The 17,346-nt window shown below is 43.5% G+C and overlaps 1 protein-coding gene across 1 annotated transcript; it reads left to right on the plus strand.

The window, feature by feature from the left end:
- The first annotated feature begins 344 nt into the window (after positions 1-344).
- On the plus strand, positions 345-11,772 carry LOC139300085 (homeobox protein Dlx4a-like). Its single transcript, XM_070923068.1, has 3 exons — positions 345-1,136; positions 4,337-4,533; positions 10,678-11,772. Exons 1-3 carry the CDS (start codon positions 821-823, stop codon positions 10,918-10,920), a joined length of 756 nt encoding a protein of 251 aa, XP_070779169.1. The 5' UTR covers positions 345-820; the 3' UTR covers positions 10,921-11,772.
- Positions 11,773-17,346: the final 5,574 nt, after the last annotated feature.

Consider the following 17,346-nt stretch of genomic DNA (forward strand, 5'->3'; position numbering starts at 1 on the left):
TATTGTGTATCTCTTTTATTTATTTAGTTCTCATTTGAATACATTTAATCACGAGAGGAGATTTTGTGATTATATCAGAATATATATATATATATATTATATCTGGATATCTGACTTATATTCCAGTGGTGTAAAGCGGCTCCTCTTTTGTATTAAGTGGGCATGAAAGCGTGTTTGTGCGGCCCGGAGAGCCGAGAGGAGCCGGTCCACCGCCGGCGCTGATTGGGAATGTGAGTGACACGGCGAGGCGCGGCCAGCCAATGAGCGCCCGCCTTTGCGTGAGCCAAGTGGAGGCAGGGAGCGGCGCGGCGCAGACTGTCGGCGCGCTCCGAGGAGGAGGAACACGCTCCGCTCCGCTTTCCCGCCGCCGCTGCCCGGGAGCCTCTCCGCAACACTGGAGGAAGCACGCTCCGGACCGGCTGCGTTTTTTTTTTTGGACGGAGAGAAGAAGAAGAAGGGAAATAACCCGCCGAGAAGGATATTTAATCTTTTTTTTTTTTTTTTTGTCGTGTCGGGAGTTCCTGTTTTGTTTTGTTTCTGTGCGTTGTCCTGTCACTCGACTCGATGGTTGTAAACTCGGACGTTTGCGGAGCGTTCAGCCGGGATGTAGCGGGGGGCAGACCCACCTAAACCCGCCTCACGCTCTCCGTTCAGCAGGAATACAGTGACTCACAGGCGAAGTCCTTTTTAAAAGACTGCCGCCGCTTTATGGAACACTCCGCTTGTTTAACATTGGTGGTGGGTTGCCTTGTGATGACCCCCGCCCGGAGGTCATAGCCGACGCTCCGAACTTCCCACCACATCACTGCCCCTCAGCCCAATGATGACTATGAGCTCTATATCGGACACCTTAGTCCCGCCCGACCCGTCCAAATCGGCCTTTTTGGAGTTCGGCGGCCACGGCTACCCCGGACACCAGCAGCCCTCCCCGGGCCTGTCCCACAACCATTACCCGGTGCACGGTCTGCACGCCGTCGGGCCCTCGCAGCACGACGGGCCCTTCTCCTCCGGTGCGTCCTCGTACGGTCGCCCGCTGGGATACCCGCCCTATCATCACGGCCACCCCGGGGCCTACCTGCCCTACCAGCACGGGGGGCACGGCGGCGCGCTCGGACACACCAGACTGGAGGATGCGGGTAGGTTCACGCACAACATTGTGATGGAACGCTCACTCCCCCCCCCCCCCCTCTCTAACTCCTTCATATGCACCATGTGGAGTCTTAGCACATGCGCCGAACGGTCGCACTGATCTCTTCAGGTGTTGAGCTTCTTTGAGGAGTTTGAAGGTAAAGCGAACAAAGAAAACGCCAGAACACAGCAGCTCTTAGCCGCCACAATTGTCCCGTGGCTTATTTGATCAGCACCGGGCCCACCCGTGCTGAAACATCCATACCTTTTTTTTTATTACTGATTCCTGCGTGTCCTCTTGAATAAGACCTGACGGCCCAGCTCGTTCCATCACAGAGGAGGATTAAATGTAACAATACATCTGGGGGGGGGGGGGGAGAAAAAATGTTATTCCTTACAGATGTCTTCTTTAGGCCCATTAAAAGCCTTGAAGTGGGTCGCTGGTCTGAAAAACATGAAAATAAACCACAGTTGGAGCACAATAATTGGATCCACACACAGGTCGGCCACAGCGCCGAGCTTTGTGTACTTGAGGGTTGGGCGGGAGGCGAGTTTAAAAGGCCTGCGGAGGCTGAGGGACTCTCCGCAAGAGGCAGCCGACACCGGCCCTGCGGTGTCCCGCAGCGGCCCGGGAGCTGCGCGCTCTCCAAACCCAAAAACCCTCAAGCCCGAATAACATGCACCCGGCGTCCCCAGCCTGCGCGCGCTCCCCCCGCGAAAAAAATTGTAATAACAACAATAATAATAATAATAGTAATAATAATAATAATTCTCACACACATCAGAAATAATTGTTCAGTTCAGTTAGGCCTAAAACCACATTTTTATTTCCTGTGTGTTACAGAATTTAAACTGTCTTTCAAAATAAAATAACACAAGAATCATTTGACCTCCGATCAACTATAAAATAAAGAAAAGAAAAAAAACACAGCATTACTTTGAAACGTTTATTTTTTGGTTGTCATATTTATAAAACCTTTAACAACGAGGTCCAAACTGACGACTTGGGCAACTTGAAATGTTCACAGTACACAGTAGCTGTTCTATTTCATAGCTTGTCTTGTTTTGGGGTTTTTGGGGTTTTTTTTGTTGTTGTTTTTTTTGGGGGGGGGGGGTTTAATAAAAAGCAACGTGGATAAAACCATCAAATTCCCCTGTCTAATATTATAGGATATGGTGACAGGTGGCAAGGGCAGAAATCCAGATTGCATCCAACAACCAAAACAAAAGCTTTTAAATTGAAATGATCTACTGCTCAGATATTTGAGAGCAACTGCACAGTGCAGGCTGAAGTGGCTGTTTGTCCACCATCATATATATATATGGCACATTAATTGTTAACAGAAGTAGAGTCTAATCATATACTGCTAATACTAATACTACTACTACTAATAATAATAATAATAATAATAATAATACAGGTCCTTCTCTACACATTCAATTAAATAAATACTTGACTTCAGGCAAACACATCTTGGTTTTCCTGTCACTTCCTTCCTTTCTTCCGCTTCTACCCCTCATGCACGGTATCTTTTTTTGTTTGTTTTCCAACGCAAACTCGAGCTATAAGTCAGACTTCTCGTTTTGTCAATTTAACACGAAGCTGCCAGGAGGCCGAGCTACGAGGGGAAAAAAGGCACCTATAGAAAATGTACAAATCTTCAAAATATTATTGTAGAGCAAATTCAAGGTCGTAAAATATATATACATATATATATATATGTATATATATGTATTGTTTCACTATTTATAGGCACAAACACAGCAGAAAAAAAAGTAAGAATTAAAACTGTAATACAGTCTATTTGCATGTCAAGTGATTGAAATTCTATGCACCCCATTGTAAATCACAGAACATGTTAATAATGCCAAGTTATATATATAAAGTAAAATAACTGACGTTGTTTTTTTCACCATTATGGTTCATGAAATGTGGCGTAATAATCTTCTGAGAATTGCCCATGAACATGAGAGTGGCACTTCTGTCAGCTGTAAAACACGTATCTGAGACTGGTGCTGACAGGAGTTTGTGTGCAGGATCACCGCTCCCAGTTCCATAATGAGTCTAAATACATTTCTCTTGCGTGGGTTTGTTTTCCTGCGACACACAAAGCTTATAAACATGAAGTATTTGCTTGTTTGGGTGGACCAGCAGCGTCCCGTGGTGGTTTCTGTGTTTTGTCACCTTCATCAGATGTGCAAGCCCAGTTTGTAGCAAAGCGAAGGGTTAACACTTCCATACACCATTACATACTGGGTTTCTATGGGGGTTAGAAGGTCAGAAAAAATATATGTATATTAAAAGGAAAAATAAGAGTGGGGGGGGGGGGTAAATAAATGCCATTTGTGCGGGTGGGACATTTACACCCTCTCAGGTTTTCCTTTCAGAGCTGACCGTGTGGCTGCAGCTCAGTAACAGAGCCCGAACATCTTGTGGGGCCTCGGCGTGTCCACAGCTGTTCCCTCCTGCCACTGCAGGCTATAAGCTCATGTCATAACAACGATCAGCGTGGGCGAACATACACCGTTGTATAGTTTTGTAGATGAAAAAAAAAGAAAAAAAAAAAGGAAGAGAGAGAGAGAAGAAGAAAGGCCCTCTGCGTGCAAACCAAACTGCTTTGGGGAGGACAAAGAGGATTTATCTTTTCACCTGAAACCCTTGTCATATAGTCATTATGCTCATTTTACAGCATACTATATTTCATTATACTGACTTGCAGCGTTAAATCCACCAACATAGATTTATAATTATTTTTTAAAAGTAACATCGGACAAAATGATGTTTTATTATTTAACCACATGCGTGAAATAATTGTCAATGTGTTCCTGTTCGCTCTTTCAACCAACTTCCATCACCGAGGTGCACGCGTACGTTGTACGAAACCAGACCTGCTCCCCGAGTATTTAACCTTTATATCGACATTGCTGCTTCTGACTTTCTGAAGCATTTTTGTGGGGCAGGAAGGCTGATCCAAGGCAATCAGAAAAACAAGCAGTCAGAACGCCACCACAGGCGTTCCTTTAAAAATGTGGGGAAAAAACTACAACATGAAGCATGAAGGGGTTCAGTGTCTAGTTGGTGGACGTGGAAGAAGAAACTCTGATCTTGGGATCTTTTGTAGGAACGCCGTCTTTGACACACTTTCCGTCCCCCCGCATTGATATTTATCTTGGGCCCAACTCTTCTCCTCCCCCCTCTCTTCCCCAGAGCACGAGAAGCCCACGGCGGTGATAGAGAACGGGGAGGTGAGGCTGAACGGGAAGGGGAAGAAGATCAGGAAGCCTCGGACCATTTACTCCAGCCTGCAGCTCCAGGCGCTCAACCAGCGCTTCCAGCAAACCCAGTACCTCGCCCTGCCCGAGAGGGCCGACCTGGCGGCCAAGCTGGGCCTGACGCAGACCCAGGTACGGTGGTGGACCACACAGACGCACAGAAATAGACTCAAAATAGACCTCTTTCACATTCAGAATCAATGCACTCTCCAACAATCCTTTTTTTTTTTTCTTTCAAAATGATGCATGGAAATAAAATAATAAATTTTCTGATGAACGCAAGCACAAAAGGACTGAAAAACAAGAAATATTTTATGCCAACATGATGAATAAAAAAAAAAAATCATTACATCTGCGATGACGGGTCGGAAACATTTCTAATATCTAAGTGAATAAGCGTTGGCTAATTTGTCTAATCGAGGGCGTGTGTGTGGTACCTCACCCTAATGTCCAAAGTGTGTGACAGGAATACTGGAATATGATCCTCAGCGTGGATTCATATAGATACAACATACATGTCCTTTTTCTTTTTTTTTTAATGGGAAAATACACAAAAAAAAAGTGAAATCAGATTTATTCTAGAATCTTTCACATCTTTGATGGTTTCGCGGGATCTGTGATTAAAGGGCTCCTTACTTCGCAGTGAGGGGGCGACGAGGCCGGGAGGAAAGCCCAAACGGGCACCGGTACATTCTTGTGAGCCGGTGTCACCGCACGTTCCTCGATGTGTAATTACATGCTGGCATGCGCTCAGGTATGCTCCACAATGTCACAATGAGAGAGGTTTAGTCACAGATCGTTTGTTCCGAAATCTGAGATGACAACAAAACAAGACAAACCAAAAAAATAGGTCCGAAATGCACATCACAAAATCCAAAGACGTGTGTGTGTGTGTGTGTGTGTGAGTACATTTATATGTCTGCGACTGAGATTTAATTATTTGTCTGTCTTCAGTCTCTCAGAACACACACACACACACACACACAAGCGCAGTCTCAGGCAAATAAAAGCCTAATGGCTAATGGCGGCCATTTTGTCTGCCAAATGAAGCCAGCTATCCAACGCTGAATGTCTGAACAAGTGATGTTTTTGAGCCATCTGAAAATCGCATCGCGTTTTTATTAGGCGCTTTGGAAATTCAATAATAATCCGTGCCACTTTCCCATAAATGAATATATAATTGTTCCAGCTGATGACAGCTCTGATATCGGCTGTTGGAAACACTCGCATGAACCCCCCCCCCCCCCCCCCCAACTGTTTTCAAATAATTGTGTTGTTTGAAATGAACCGTTTGACCGTCGTTTTAAAGGAGTTTAACCTGAGTTAAGACACCAAAAAACATGTTATCAGATATTTTAAGATATTTTATGTGTTCGTGTGAGCTGTACTGCAGTACTGCAGGAAGACTGTTTCATGACTTTACACGTCCTTAATGCATCAGAGAGATGGCTCTGTTACTGAGGGGTGGGTTCTTCCTTTATGAACAACATGGTCTCACTCTAAAACCTGTGGACGGCCAAAGCTGGACCATTCTTTTGATCCATACAGTAGTCCGTAATCCCCACCAGAACAACAACTACAGACAGCCTATCAACCTGTACAGACGGTACACTCACAGTACACCACAAATACATGAAGAACACCATAAAAAGACCATCTGAGACACGATTAACAGCTGAAAGGTGCAAAGTTTGGCCACGCTGATGAATCATGAATCGAAAGGCGTTAAAAACACATAAAGACATGAATCAAATGTAGCATATGAAAAGGTAAAACACGGAGGATTGGGTATTCAGCAGGTGTCCCAGTGAGGAAACATTAGATAGGATTGTTTGTGAATACCTCATCTGAAATGCGATACGTGCGTGTGTGTGTGTGTGTGTGTGTGTGTGTGTGTACACTGAGTATACATAAGCAGCTGATGTCTTCAGATGAACTGTCCTAATCCCGTGTGAATTCACCACAGCAGCTATGTTTACACTGGGGGTAAGAGATGATCCGCTCGTTCGCCTTCACCTTTTGTTGTGGCAAAGTGCTGCCGAATGTGGTCTGCTGCAAGTCACACTCACACGATGATTACCAAAGAAGCACATTGGGGGGTTTTTTGTTTGTTTTTTTTTACCTCTCTGTGTATCCTTTGAGGTGTTTTGGATCAGGGAAAGGGGGGCTTCGACTGATTGTATTACAGGCTTTACAGTATGTCAGAGCTACTAATACTGCAATTAAACGGGTCCAACTGGGCAAGAAAGGGTTCAGACAAGGGTACAGGTTTTAAACAAGCAGAGAATTGAGCTACATCAGGACTTTATTTGGAGGTTTAACCACATGTGAGCGCGCCCCGCGAAGCTCCATTGATGTATTGATGAAAAACTGGCATCCGTATTCCAACATGGCGGCCCATTCATTCCAGTTCCTCACTGGACGCGCACACCAAGAAGCTGTTCAAGCTTCCGTCAGTTCAGAGCATGCACATCACCATCACTTACCTGGTCGTCGTGTCTGATCGTCTGACCGCTAGTGTTCGTTGCCCCTTGGGCAAATGTTAGCGATGTTGCTAACTATACGTTTCCTTTAACCAGCCGATGGTCGCAATGCGCAGATATTGCACAACTACAGAGTACATTTTAAACATTAACATTGAGCTTTTTAAATCCAGGGTTTTGCAGAATCATCCGATGATCAATCAAAGTTGTGTCTGGCAACAGGGTTGGTGTAGGAAGCTAACCTGTAGTCTCAAATCTTTTCTTTTCTTTCTTCTTGTTAAGGTTTGTTTATATTTTTCTCAGGAACAATTATATTTTTCAATTGAGACGTTCATTCCATGCTGAATCCACACTTAAATTAAACAATATTGTTGCAAACATTTGTGGGGGGGGGGGGGGGTTTACTTTTAATAAAATTCTAAAATTTAAATTTAACATGTAACACGATGTTTGCAGGCTTCTTTCCTATCCCATGGTGGTAACATAGCAAATAGATGGAGGCACAGAACACGCAGTCATGTTGCTCGCAGTCAGCCGTAATTAGCCTAGAGTGCCTATGTAACTGTACAAGCACACATACACACATTCCTCATATGCATGGGCATAGACACAAACACACACACACACACACCCATGCATCTACTCAAACATGTATAAGCTCGTGTGTGCATTTTCATACACATACAGATGGAAACATAAACACACACACTTGAAGATAGAGATCATACACCACATCTCTATCCGGCCTTCATGCCATTAGGCCGGCGGCCAACCGCTGACCACTTTCCATCGAAATCTCTAATGTTCCCAGACGCAGCTGAGAAATGGCACGTAGCACAGCTCTAGCGTTTTTTTCCTCGAAACACACACACACACACACACACACACACACACACTCGCACTGCCGCCCTATACAGCTTACACCACCCACCCACCAAATGGAAACCTTTTATTTCTGAATATCCTCACAGGACACCGCTGATCACCTTCTTTGCCCAGTATTCAAAAATATGCAGACACACGCTGCACAAGGTGTGGTTTACACACACACACACACACACACACACACACACACTCAGTGGCACCTGGCCTGCCTCTCAGCCACCCTGCTTTAATGTCGGTGTCATTAGTCGCGCTCTCGGGGAAGCTGTCAGCTCCATGTTGCTGCTGGAATATGAAACCAATAATTACAGCAGAAATCCTCTCACTGCGGCTGCATTAACTTAACGTGCTGTTGATTGACTCCTGGGCTCATAAGCTCCGCTCCGCGCACTCACTTCAGGTTTTCATCCGCGAGCTGCCACTACCACGCCATGTTATTATTATACCGCAGGCACTGCAGTTTGGTGGCTGTCATTTTTGATTTCATTAGTCCATAGATTATTCGAAAGAGGTTTGGTTTGTTAAAAACTATAAGGACAGCTAAGTTCTTCAGATTTCAGATGTGTTTTTTCTTCTTCGATATTAGAATTCACTCAATATAGAAATTGGAGTGGAGAAAGCCATTCCAAGTTAATATCTGAATAACAGCATTATATGGTGTAATTATGATGGTATTGCATATTTATGGAGTGATAGTTTCATTTTATGTATTTGCCACCATCCGCACTAACTTCTAACAGGCTGTGATTGACGTCAGCAGATACATTAGAACAATAGAGATCAAATTAAATGTCCGGTCTCGCTCTGCATGACTTCTTGGCTGTTTGAGCAGAAGAGTTGGGTGTGAAAGCTGGGTGCCTTTATGATTATCGGGTAAAGGGATAATTTTTTCCACATATTTAGAGTAAATTAGACCAGTCTGAAATTAGATTTTTTATAGAATCTCAAATATCTTCCATAAACCACTTCAACCATCTTCATAAATACCCATAAAAATCCCAGGGTAATAATTCCCAGGACTGTCAGTGTGGAGGAGAAAACAGTTTTAGCGCCAAGAGTGTTTTCTCTACTTTCCCTCGCTCTTTTATCTTCCTCTCCTCGGTTGCCGTCCAGAGGTTTTTCCCTCCGTGCAGCACCAGTCCTTTGGGCGTTCGTTCCTCCTTTACGGCGCAGTTAAAACCTGTTTGAGACAAAAGTATCCTTCACTGACTGTGCGTAATTATTTATGATTCATTTGTTCCCGCTAAGCTGACAGGTTGCCCGAGAGGCATATTCGTGTAATTTGATGCTCAATTTGCAAGCACGCTGGAAACAGAGAACGCCGCCAATTATATCAACAACAACACAACTGAATCATCTTTAACCACAAAAAAATGATTGAAGTGATGTTCGGCTCAATATTGTGAGATATTCGAATCGTATCATGTCGGTCCTGCTCACACAAATACATGATGTCCTTGTTATGGGGCTGCTGCTGTGTTCAAAGGAATTCATACACTTTTCATAATTTGGACATTATCATTTCACAAAGCAGAGCATCAGCGTGTGACTCATTGAATTATATCCTACAAGTATTCCATTTAACACTCTACTACTACTTTAATAGTACACCTCCATATGTTGTGCCTATAGGGGCTAACCATGTGTCTACATGAATCAGTGCATTGCAATAATCTTATCATATTGTATGTGATGGTATTTTTAGCTCCTGTGGTAAGACCATAATATTCTTGTAATGATTCCTACGGCAGCAGTATCTGGTAGTCAATGGTACAGTGACATCAGTAGGCACACCTACTGTAATGGAATTTATGTCTGTTATAGCCGACAGTAATATAATTATATACAATAATATAATTATATTCCTGTCGTAACTCACTCGTTCACCTATACAGCTCACACGAAAAACTAGTGACAGGAAGTAACATTACATCCACATACTATGTATCGTGATATTGTTACGTTAACGTTGCCTTACCTCTTTAAATGCATCATCACAGCCTGCAGTTGTCCCAGCTACTTTGTTTCAGCTTCTTGTCTTATTTTTCAGTGGGATTGTGGATGCATTTAGTCTAGAAATGTTTTTTGTTACATTAGCTAACGTTACTGATAGAAACTTGAGGACTGGTAACGTTAGCTAACATTACTGACAGAAACTTGGGGACTGGTAACGTTAGCTAACGTTACTGATAGAAATATGAGGACTGGTAACGTTAGCTAACGTTACTGATAGAAACTTGAGGACTGGTAACGTTAGCTAACATTGCTGACAGAAACTTGAGGACTGGTAACGTTAGCTAACATTACTGATAGAAACTTGAACGTTAGCTAACATTACTGATAGAAACTTGAGGACTGGTAACGTTAGCTAACATTACTGATAGAAACTTGAGGACTGGTAACGTTAGCTAACGTTACTGGCAGAGACATAACGGCAGAGACGCTATTTATTATTACTTATTAATGCTTCAGGTTAAGCAGCTAAATCAGCTCCTGTAGAAGAGATATTTTGGGCAGCAGAGGATATGTTTTTTCAATCAGCAACTACAATGTGTGATTTTCCGTGGTCGAAACGTTTTATTTCATTTTCAGTCTTGTTTTAAACATGCAAAAAAGGTTGTGCTTGTGCTTGGATGAAAAAGAACAAATCATAGATAAACCATACATTACACTCACTGGCCCATGACCTAAAAACACACCACAGGACAGTAAAGGGGGGGGGGGTCCTGGTTGCCTAGGGGTCATCTCTCTTCAGTTAATTCTACAGTGAGCATTTTTTCCCATTGTGTATGAAAAGGCCCACGGAGGTGCATACATTGTACACTGTACATTAGACGTCTGGGAGAAGCATGCTGCTGTGTGGATCAACTTTTTAACTATTATGAACTCTTTCCCATTCCTTGTCTTTTAGGTGAAAATATGGTTCCAAAACAAACGATCCAAGTACAAGAAGATCATGAAGAACGGGCCCTGTGGACCTGAGGGAGACCACCTCGCCCCCCCACCGCCATCCTCCACCTCTCCGTGCTCCCTGTGGGACATCAGCATGGCCGCCAAAGGTGCGCCGGTGCACTCTGGAGGATACATGAACAATTTTGCTCACTGGTACCCAGGACACCAGCAGGACTCCATGCCGAGGACTCAGATGATGTAACAGACAGGAGGACGCAACACTTCCAGGACAAAATATGGATTTATACCAGCAAGCTGACTGGAGCTGTTAGGGACACTGACATTGTTAAGGGTCTGAGCCACTCTGGAGGCAAAAATAATATTACCGGCAGTGAGAAGATATTCTGACTAAATTCCTTTTGGCTGAAAATGGGCAGGGAAAGACAACTACTTAAAATTTTACAACAAAAATAACATGGCTCGGATCTCAGTGGCAAAAGAGATTAGCGTGGTATGAATAAGCGCTAAATTGGTCAGTGGCTCAACTGTGAGGATTGAATGCTGAGTTCTGATGGGCTGCAGAGCATGCGAATTGAGCCCATCACTCTACAAAATAACAGCATTCTAGCCAGAGTTTGTATAAACTAGCAGACTTTCCAAATTCAAATAAGCCATGCTGGCCTATAGCTGTGTAACCAGTCTGTGACCTCCGCAAAAAAAAAAGCTGTTCATTTTGCCAGTTAGCTAATTGCTCATATTTTGGTCACAATTACAGGATAACGGGAAATGCCAGAATGTAGCTTCACAGCAGCAGCAGATTAGAGTAAGAAAGTCAACGAACAGACTGAGTAATGTCCCTCACACGGCAATGTCGATCCAAAGTTTGTTTACAGAGCTTGCATTAGCCACCATAAGCTACTGGTCATCCCTGACTGTGTAAGGCTGTAGCGACAATGGAGCAACTGCTTATGAATTTGACTTTTCATCCCCTTCAAAAGTGAGCATGGTCTCACTTTAATGCAGCCAGTCAAGTTATTTCTGCCTCCAGAGGAGCTCCGCCCGCCGAGACATTTTAGATAAAGCTACAAGTCAAACGACACTCTGTTTCTGGACATTTCAGGGGGGGGGGGGGGGGGGGTTTCTGTCTTCTCAGTGTGTTAAGGTGGGGCGGGTACACATGTATAAAAAAAAATATATATAAAAAAAAAAAAAAGGGGGGGGGTTCTTCAGGGCTTCTTCATAGTTGTTCTTTATGGAACTGTACTGATTCAAATGACCCTCTGGTTTGCTAACGTACAAAAAAAAAAAGCGAAAAGTTCTTTTGATTCTGACCATTGTGTGTATCTTATAAATTCTGACAGGGTATATAACTATAAAGGTTCCGTGTAGCATAAAGAGCCATTATGAAAGGTTGATTACAGCATCAACAGGGGCTCTGATAAGCTACATGAACAAGCAGCCATTTCCAATCCCCCCTTTTTAAGTGTATATGGGAAATAGGCACTGAATGGACACGGCCACTTCATTGTATGAGTCAAATTTTATATATATTTTTTCATTCTAATAAAAGATCTAAAACAGTTAAAAGATCAAGCCAAAAAGAAAATGCCAGAAATGTATTTGAAAGCCATATATGTATAAAAAAAAAACAAAAAAAAAAACACACCAGGTCATCCGAGACTAGTGTGCTGATTTTGTCATTCTAATTGAAATAATTGGCCCTATCACTCCAGCTAGTCATCATTCAGTGTCGACCCCAGAAAGAGGATTTTAGTTGGTCTGGAGGATTTGGTGGTAAATAAGGGGCCGTTAGACGCAGGGACTTTGCCATGCTACGTAACAGGGTATAATTAATCGCGGTTCTACACTTCTGATTGTGAACAACACTTTGGGGTTTTTTTCTGCTCCCCTTCTTGTGACATGCACTTCATGACTCCTGGAGTTTACGGTCACATACATAAGCCATGATCTGTTGACTGGAACTTAATTCAACAACCTCTTCCAATACTGAACTAATCATTCTGCCGATAATACATTGGCTATGGGTTTGGGATACGCCATGTTATTTGAAATAAATCAAACCCAGCGATCATTACCAGCCTTTTTGATTTTGTTTATTTAACTTACACCCGACAGTGGGAATGATTTGTTTTTGCACCTTTAACAGATAACATCAAATTGAGGCTTCAGTAATGTGCTGCTAAAATAACATATTCCTCCACAGCGTAAGGTCTCTGCGCGCCCTCCGAGGGCCTGGAGCCATTTTCTCTCAAGTCGTAAATCAGAAGAAGCGGGTCACATCTTTCGCCCCGCAAACATCTGGAAAAGCAAAAGGAGTCGTCAGACATCGTCAATGATTTTATAAAATGACCACGTCAATTATAGGTAATTTAGGACACAGCTTGTTAAATAAAGCTTTCACTCTGACGCTGTAATTATCTGTAATTGTCAGTCAAGGGAATATCCTTCTGCCTCGGGCCCTGAAGGAACAGGCGAGGAAGTAGTGGATTACATCCAACTGGATTACGGAGGGCTAATCCTTTCACAACAAATTGACCTGTTGAATGAATATTTCAAAAACGCATTCATGCATTATGCTGTTTGTGGTTTTATGGGATTTGATATTTGAATACTGCTTTTGGAGATCATGCAGCAGAGCAGGCATTTGCAGTCGGCTTTCTTCTGTGGTTTGTTTGAAGACAACACAAAAAAAAAAGAAAGGAAAGTTGTTCGAATATATTCCATTACTGTGTGAGAACAGGTCAGCGTTATTGGACGGTCAGAGGGGCTGAAAGGAAAACTCTGGCCGAATCCCCTTCAGGTGCAGTTTAATATGAGAACAAAAGGCTATATCTATATAATATATATATATATATATTTTTTTCCCCTGGCAGAGAGAGGCATTGTTGCACTGTCACACTGTGGATTGAAAAGTGTGTTGCACCGATGATCACGCCCAGAAGCGTGAAGTCATTCAGCACCGCAGTGTATTTGTTTTATTAGTGCTGATAAGTTATTATTAAGTATAGATTAGAATACGCGCTGGTTCTTTTTGCTGAGCTCGAATGAGGAATCTTGAAACTGATTAAAACTCACGGGTGTTGAATAAAGATACCAACTATTAGCCACCTAAAGTAAAGCGAAAGTACGATTTGTTAATGTTATTGATGCTGGCAGAGTGTCAGTCACTGACGGGACACGGCGCTGTAAAATGAAACAACGTGGCCGTTAAGTTTTTAACACCTTTCCCTAATAGGTGGGTTTCTCGAAGGGGTTTTCGGTTAGATGCCTGAAATAAGGTCTGTGGTTAACACGCGCTTAAGAGATTTTCACGTTTTGTTCTACAATATATATAAAATACGTCGGCAGATACCCCCACTCGTGAATTGTGAAGCTTTTACGTGTCTTTAAAAAAAAAGGCGGTTGCTAACAAGCGGCTAAATGAGAATACAGAGGTTGTCAGGGACTTTAAACATCTTCATGCCGAACACGGAAAGTCATCTACTCACTAGTCTACCTTTACAGCCTTTTTGTGTTTATACTCTCTCTCTAAATATATATATATATATGTGTGTGTGTTTATACACCAGTTACGAATGCCTCGTAGAAGCAGTTGTTAACAAACACTTAAAAATGTCTTATATAGATATATATATCAATCCGTAGTGCCTGTAAATGGTGGGGTTGAGGTGGGGGCTGAGGTGTTTTTCAGTACCTGAGCGTGAACACAGATTCGGGTGAAACAGTGAGGCGCCTTATTCACCGTTAGCCTCGCATGGGAAACGTTCTTCCTCTTCCTCTTCAATCTGGCGGAAAAGGGAAACGCGTGCTGGGGAACCTGAACATATTTGCCACGACATAGAGGCAAAGTCCTCATTCTTTGAGGAAGCGCGGCGTAGGTGCATGTTGGGAGGAATGATGCCCATTTTCATATTTGAAAAAGCTTTTGGAGTAACTTATATTGCACAGATCCTGTCTTATCCTCTTTTCTTTTTCCGAGGATCAAACCCCTCTTTCACAAAAGCCAGACGGGAATGTTCAGAAGGCCCCGACGCATTTAATCCGCTACTTGGAGCAGCATCCTGTTGCCTCTGGCGGAGTTCACACCGTAGAGTTTTATGGAATGCTTTGCTTCACAGACTTCAGACACGTCGTATTGTCCTAATGAACTGATGGAAGCATGTTGGGGGGGGGCTGAGGTAACATGGCAACGCAACACTGCCTGCTGAAAAGAGGGCGAAAGAGGAAGAAGACAGCAAAGGGCCTCACACGCAGAGAAGTGCATTAGAAGTACACACAGAAATCAGAAAAAAAAAGAAGAAGAAATCAAATGAAAGCTTGCAGACTTGCAGTGGATTATAGACGCACACGGTTCATGAAATCGGCCTGACCCCCATCCAACCACAAATAGTATTCTGGTAACTGCCACAACAATAAACTCTCTATGCCATTTCATTAGAAAAAAAAAAAAAATCTTAATCGAGTTTATGGGCTTATGGGCTTTTTCTTTCTGTCTTGTGTACAGTGCTGTTGGAATTCAGCCTGTATCTTGGTCACCACTTGGTTGCGACCTAACCAGTGTGTGTGTGAGTGTGTGTGTGTGTGTGTGTGTGTGTGAGTGTGTGTGTGTGTGTGCGTACGTGGACACGTGGTGAATCCTGGTGAAACTGTCTGCCTCGCCCACACTCACAACATGCGCCTCTAAGGGGGGCGTCTATGCCGGTGAGTGCCCCTGCCCTGAACTGTACGGTGGTAGAACTAAACGCATCCTCAAACATAAAGGCACAGCGGACAGGATGAGTCGAACCCCCCCGGCTGTACTCTACAGGGACACTCTACCACGGACTCATAGTCCTTGAACACATCACAGTCTCAAGCCTCACCCTCGTCCGATAAAAGGAGGCAGGAGGGACATTAAGCCAATTAGGCACAGTGTCCCCTCATGTGGGGCTGGATCTGTCTTGTATGTAGTCGTGTATATTGTGTATTTCCACCCCGCCTCATTTGATTTTGACATATTCATTGTTCTATGAAGGGCTTCCACGTGTCACCACACTATTGTGAATGTATTTGAAGTGTGTTACGTGTGTCGCTATGTTCAGAACTCTTTATCAACAGCGCCCCCTCATTGTTTTGTATTCGCGTTTTTTTCTGTTGCGACGTGCTCATCATGTTACTTCCTGTGTTTTCTCTGTTTGCAGAGACACGTCAGCATAAAGAGCACCGAGATTTAAGCGCATTGCATTGAGTGCCTGTAGTTTTATTTGTTTTGTTTTTTTGACTGTCCAAGTGTGCAGGCAACCTGGGGAGATGAGCGCAGCAGCATTAATCAGTTTTATTCTCCTGTTATATTCCAAAGGCTAATAAGGACCACATAGATTGTGTTTGATTGGTTTTTACGATACAGACTGATACAGTAGGACCACCTATCCATCCGTCACAGATAGCTCAGCTGCACGCTCTGTTTTTTGGTTGTTTTGTTTGTTTGGTGTGTAGCCGGGTTGACAGAGTGAAATTTAAGACCTTTATGATACCAAACAGAATGCAATTTAATACCTTTTTCACCATCACACTGGCCAAAAAGCACTATCTAAAACTAGAAGGGACAGTATGGCCTTGAATTATGTATTATTATAACTTATTTTTTCAGTACTTCCCAGCAGTAAATAACAATAATTTCTAATGACATTAATTCAATGGTTCAAAATGATGACTTCATTTAAGTTCGTGCTGAAGCTGACGCTTGCCCATTATGAGCGGGGGAGCGTCCTGTAGCTCGCAGCGGCGACGGTGTCTGCTGCAGGTCAGGTGACGGTGCTGACCGGAGCTCAAGAACCAGAACAGGGCTGCACCGCCTCCTGCAGCACAACCCACTGCCACAGGAAGCCCAAACAGTAAACAAACAGTAAACAAAATCCAATGCTGTTTAAGACTTGCAGATAGGAGACCTTTCATTTGCATCAAAGATATGAGCTTGTTCAAGATGAATAGTGTTTATTATAAGCAGCTATCCTCCACGCTTTCTAATATGGAAACGTCAAAGGATGGAGGTGAGAGGAGGCGGCGGGACCAAGATTTTCACGAGTACAGGTATTACCGTTTATGTGGAAGAATAAACACCAGCCATGTGGAAGAGCAATAGGAAACGGACGGGGGCCAAAACCTGAGAGCTTGCGTGAGGACAAAAATGTACAAACTATAAAACCGAAGACTTCACAACTTGCTACTGGGCAGATGACAGCATGTGACCCCCTACAGAGTAGAAAGCAGAGAGAGAGAGAGATTCCTAGAATGAGAGAGAGAGAGAGAGAGAGAGACATGGGGGAAAAAAACACATTAATTAAAAGGAGTCGTAAACAGCAGGGGTCACTTTATATTTGCTTGTTAAACTTGACCCATGCGGCGCGAAAAAACATACACGCTTAGTTTTTAAGTGTAACTGAGGCACTGCAGAGCTCTGTGTGTGTGAGTGAGAGCGCTTCTATGTGTGTATGTGTGCACGCACGTGTGTGTGTGTGGGGGGGGGGGGGGGGTGACGCACCGGTTAGACCGATGTGTTTGGCTGATATTGGTAGTCACGGCTGACAATTGGCTGTCAGTATTTGTAAGCAAGCTCTGAAAACTCAAACTACAAATATTTGAATGATAAGCAAGGAAAAACTTCAGAGCCTGGATCCGAGCGCATGAC

The sequence above is a fragment of the Enoplosus armatus genome, chromosome 17 (genome assembly GCF_043641665.1).
Source record: "Enoplosus armatus isolate fEnoArm2 chromosome 17, fEnoArm2.hap1, whole genome shotgun sequence".
In the NCBI taxonomy this organism is placed as follows: Eukaryota; Metazoa; Chordata; class Actinopteri; order Centrarchiformes; family Enoplosidae; genus Enoplosus; species Enoplosus armatus.

Coding starts and splice junctions, on each gene's coding strand:
- LOC139300085 (XM_070923068.1), top strand. CDS start 821: ATGATGACTATGAGCTCTATATCGGACACCTTAGTCCCGCCCGACCCG. Junction 1,137..4,336: donor CACCAGACTGGAGGATGCGG/GTAGGTTCACGC, acceptor TCTCTTCCCCAG/AGCACGAGAAGCCCACGGCG. Junction 4,534..10,677: donor TGGGCCTGACGCAGACCCAG/GTACGGTGGTGG, acceptor CTTGTCTTTTAG/GTGAAAATATGGTTCCAAAA.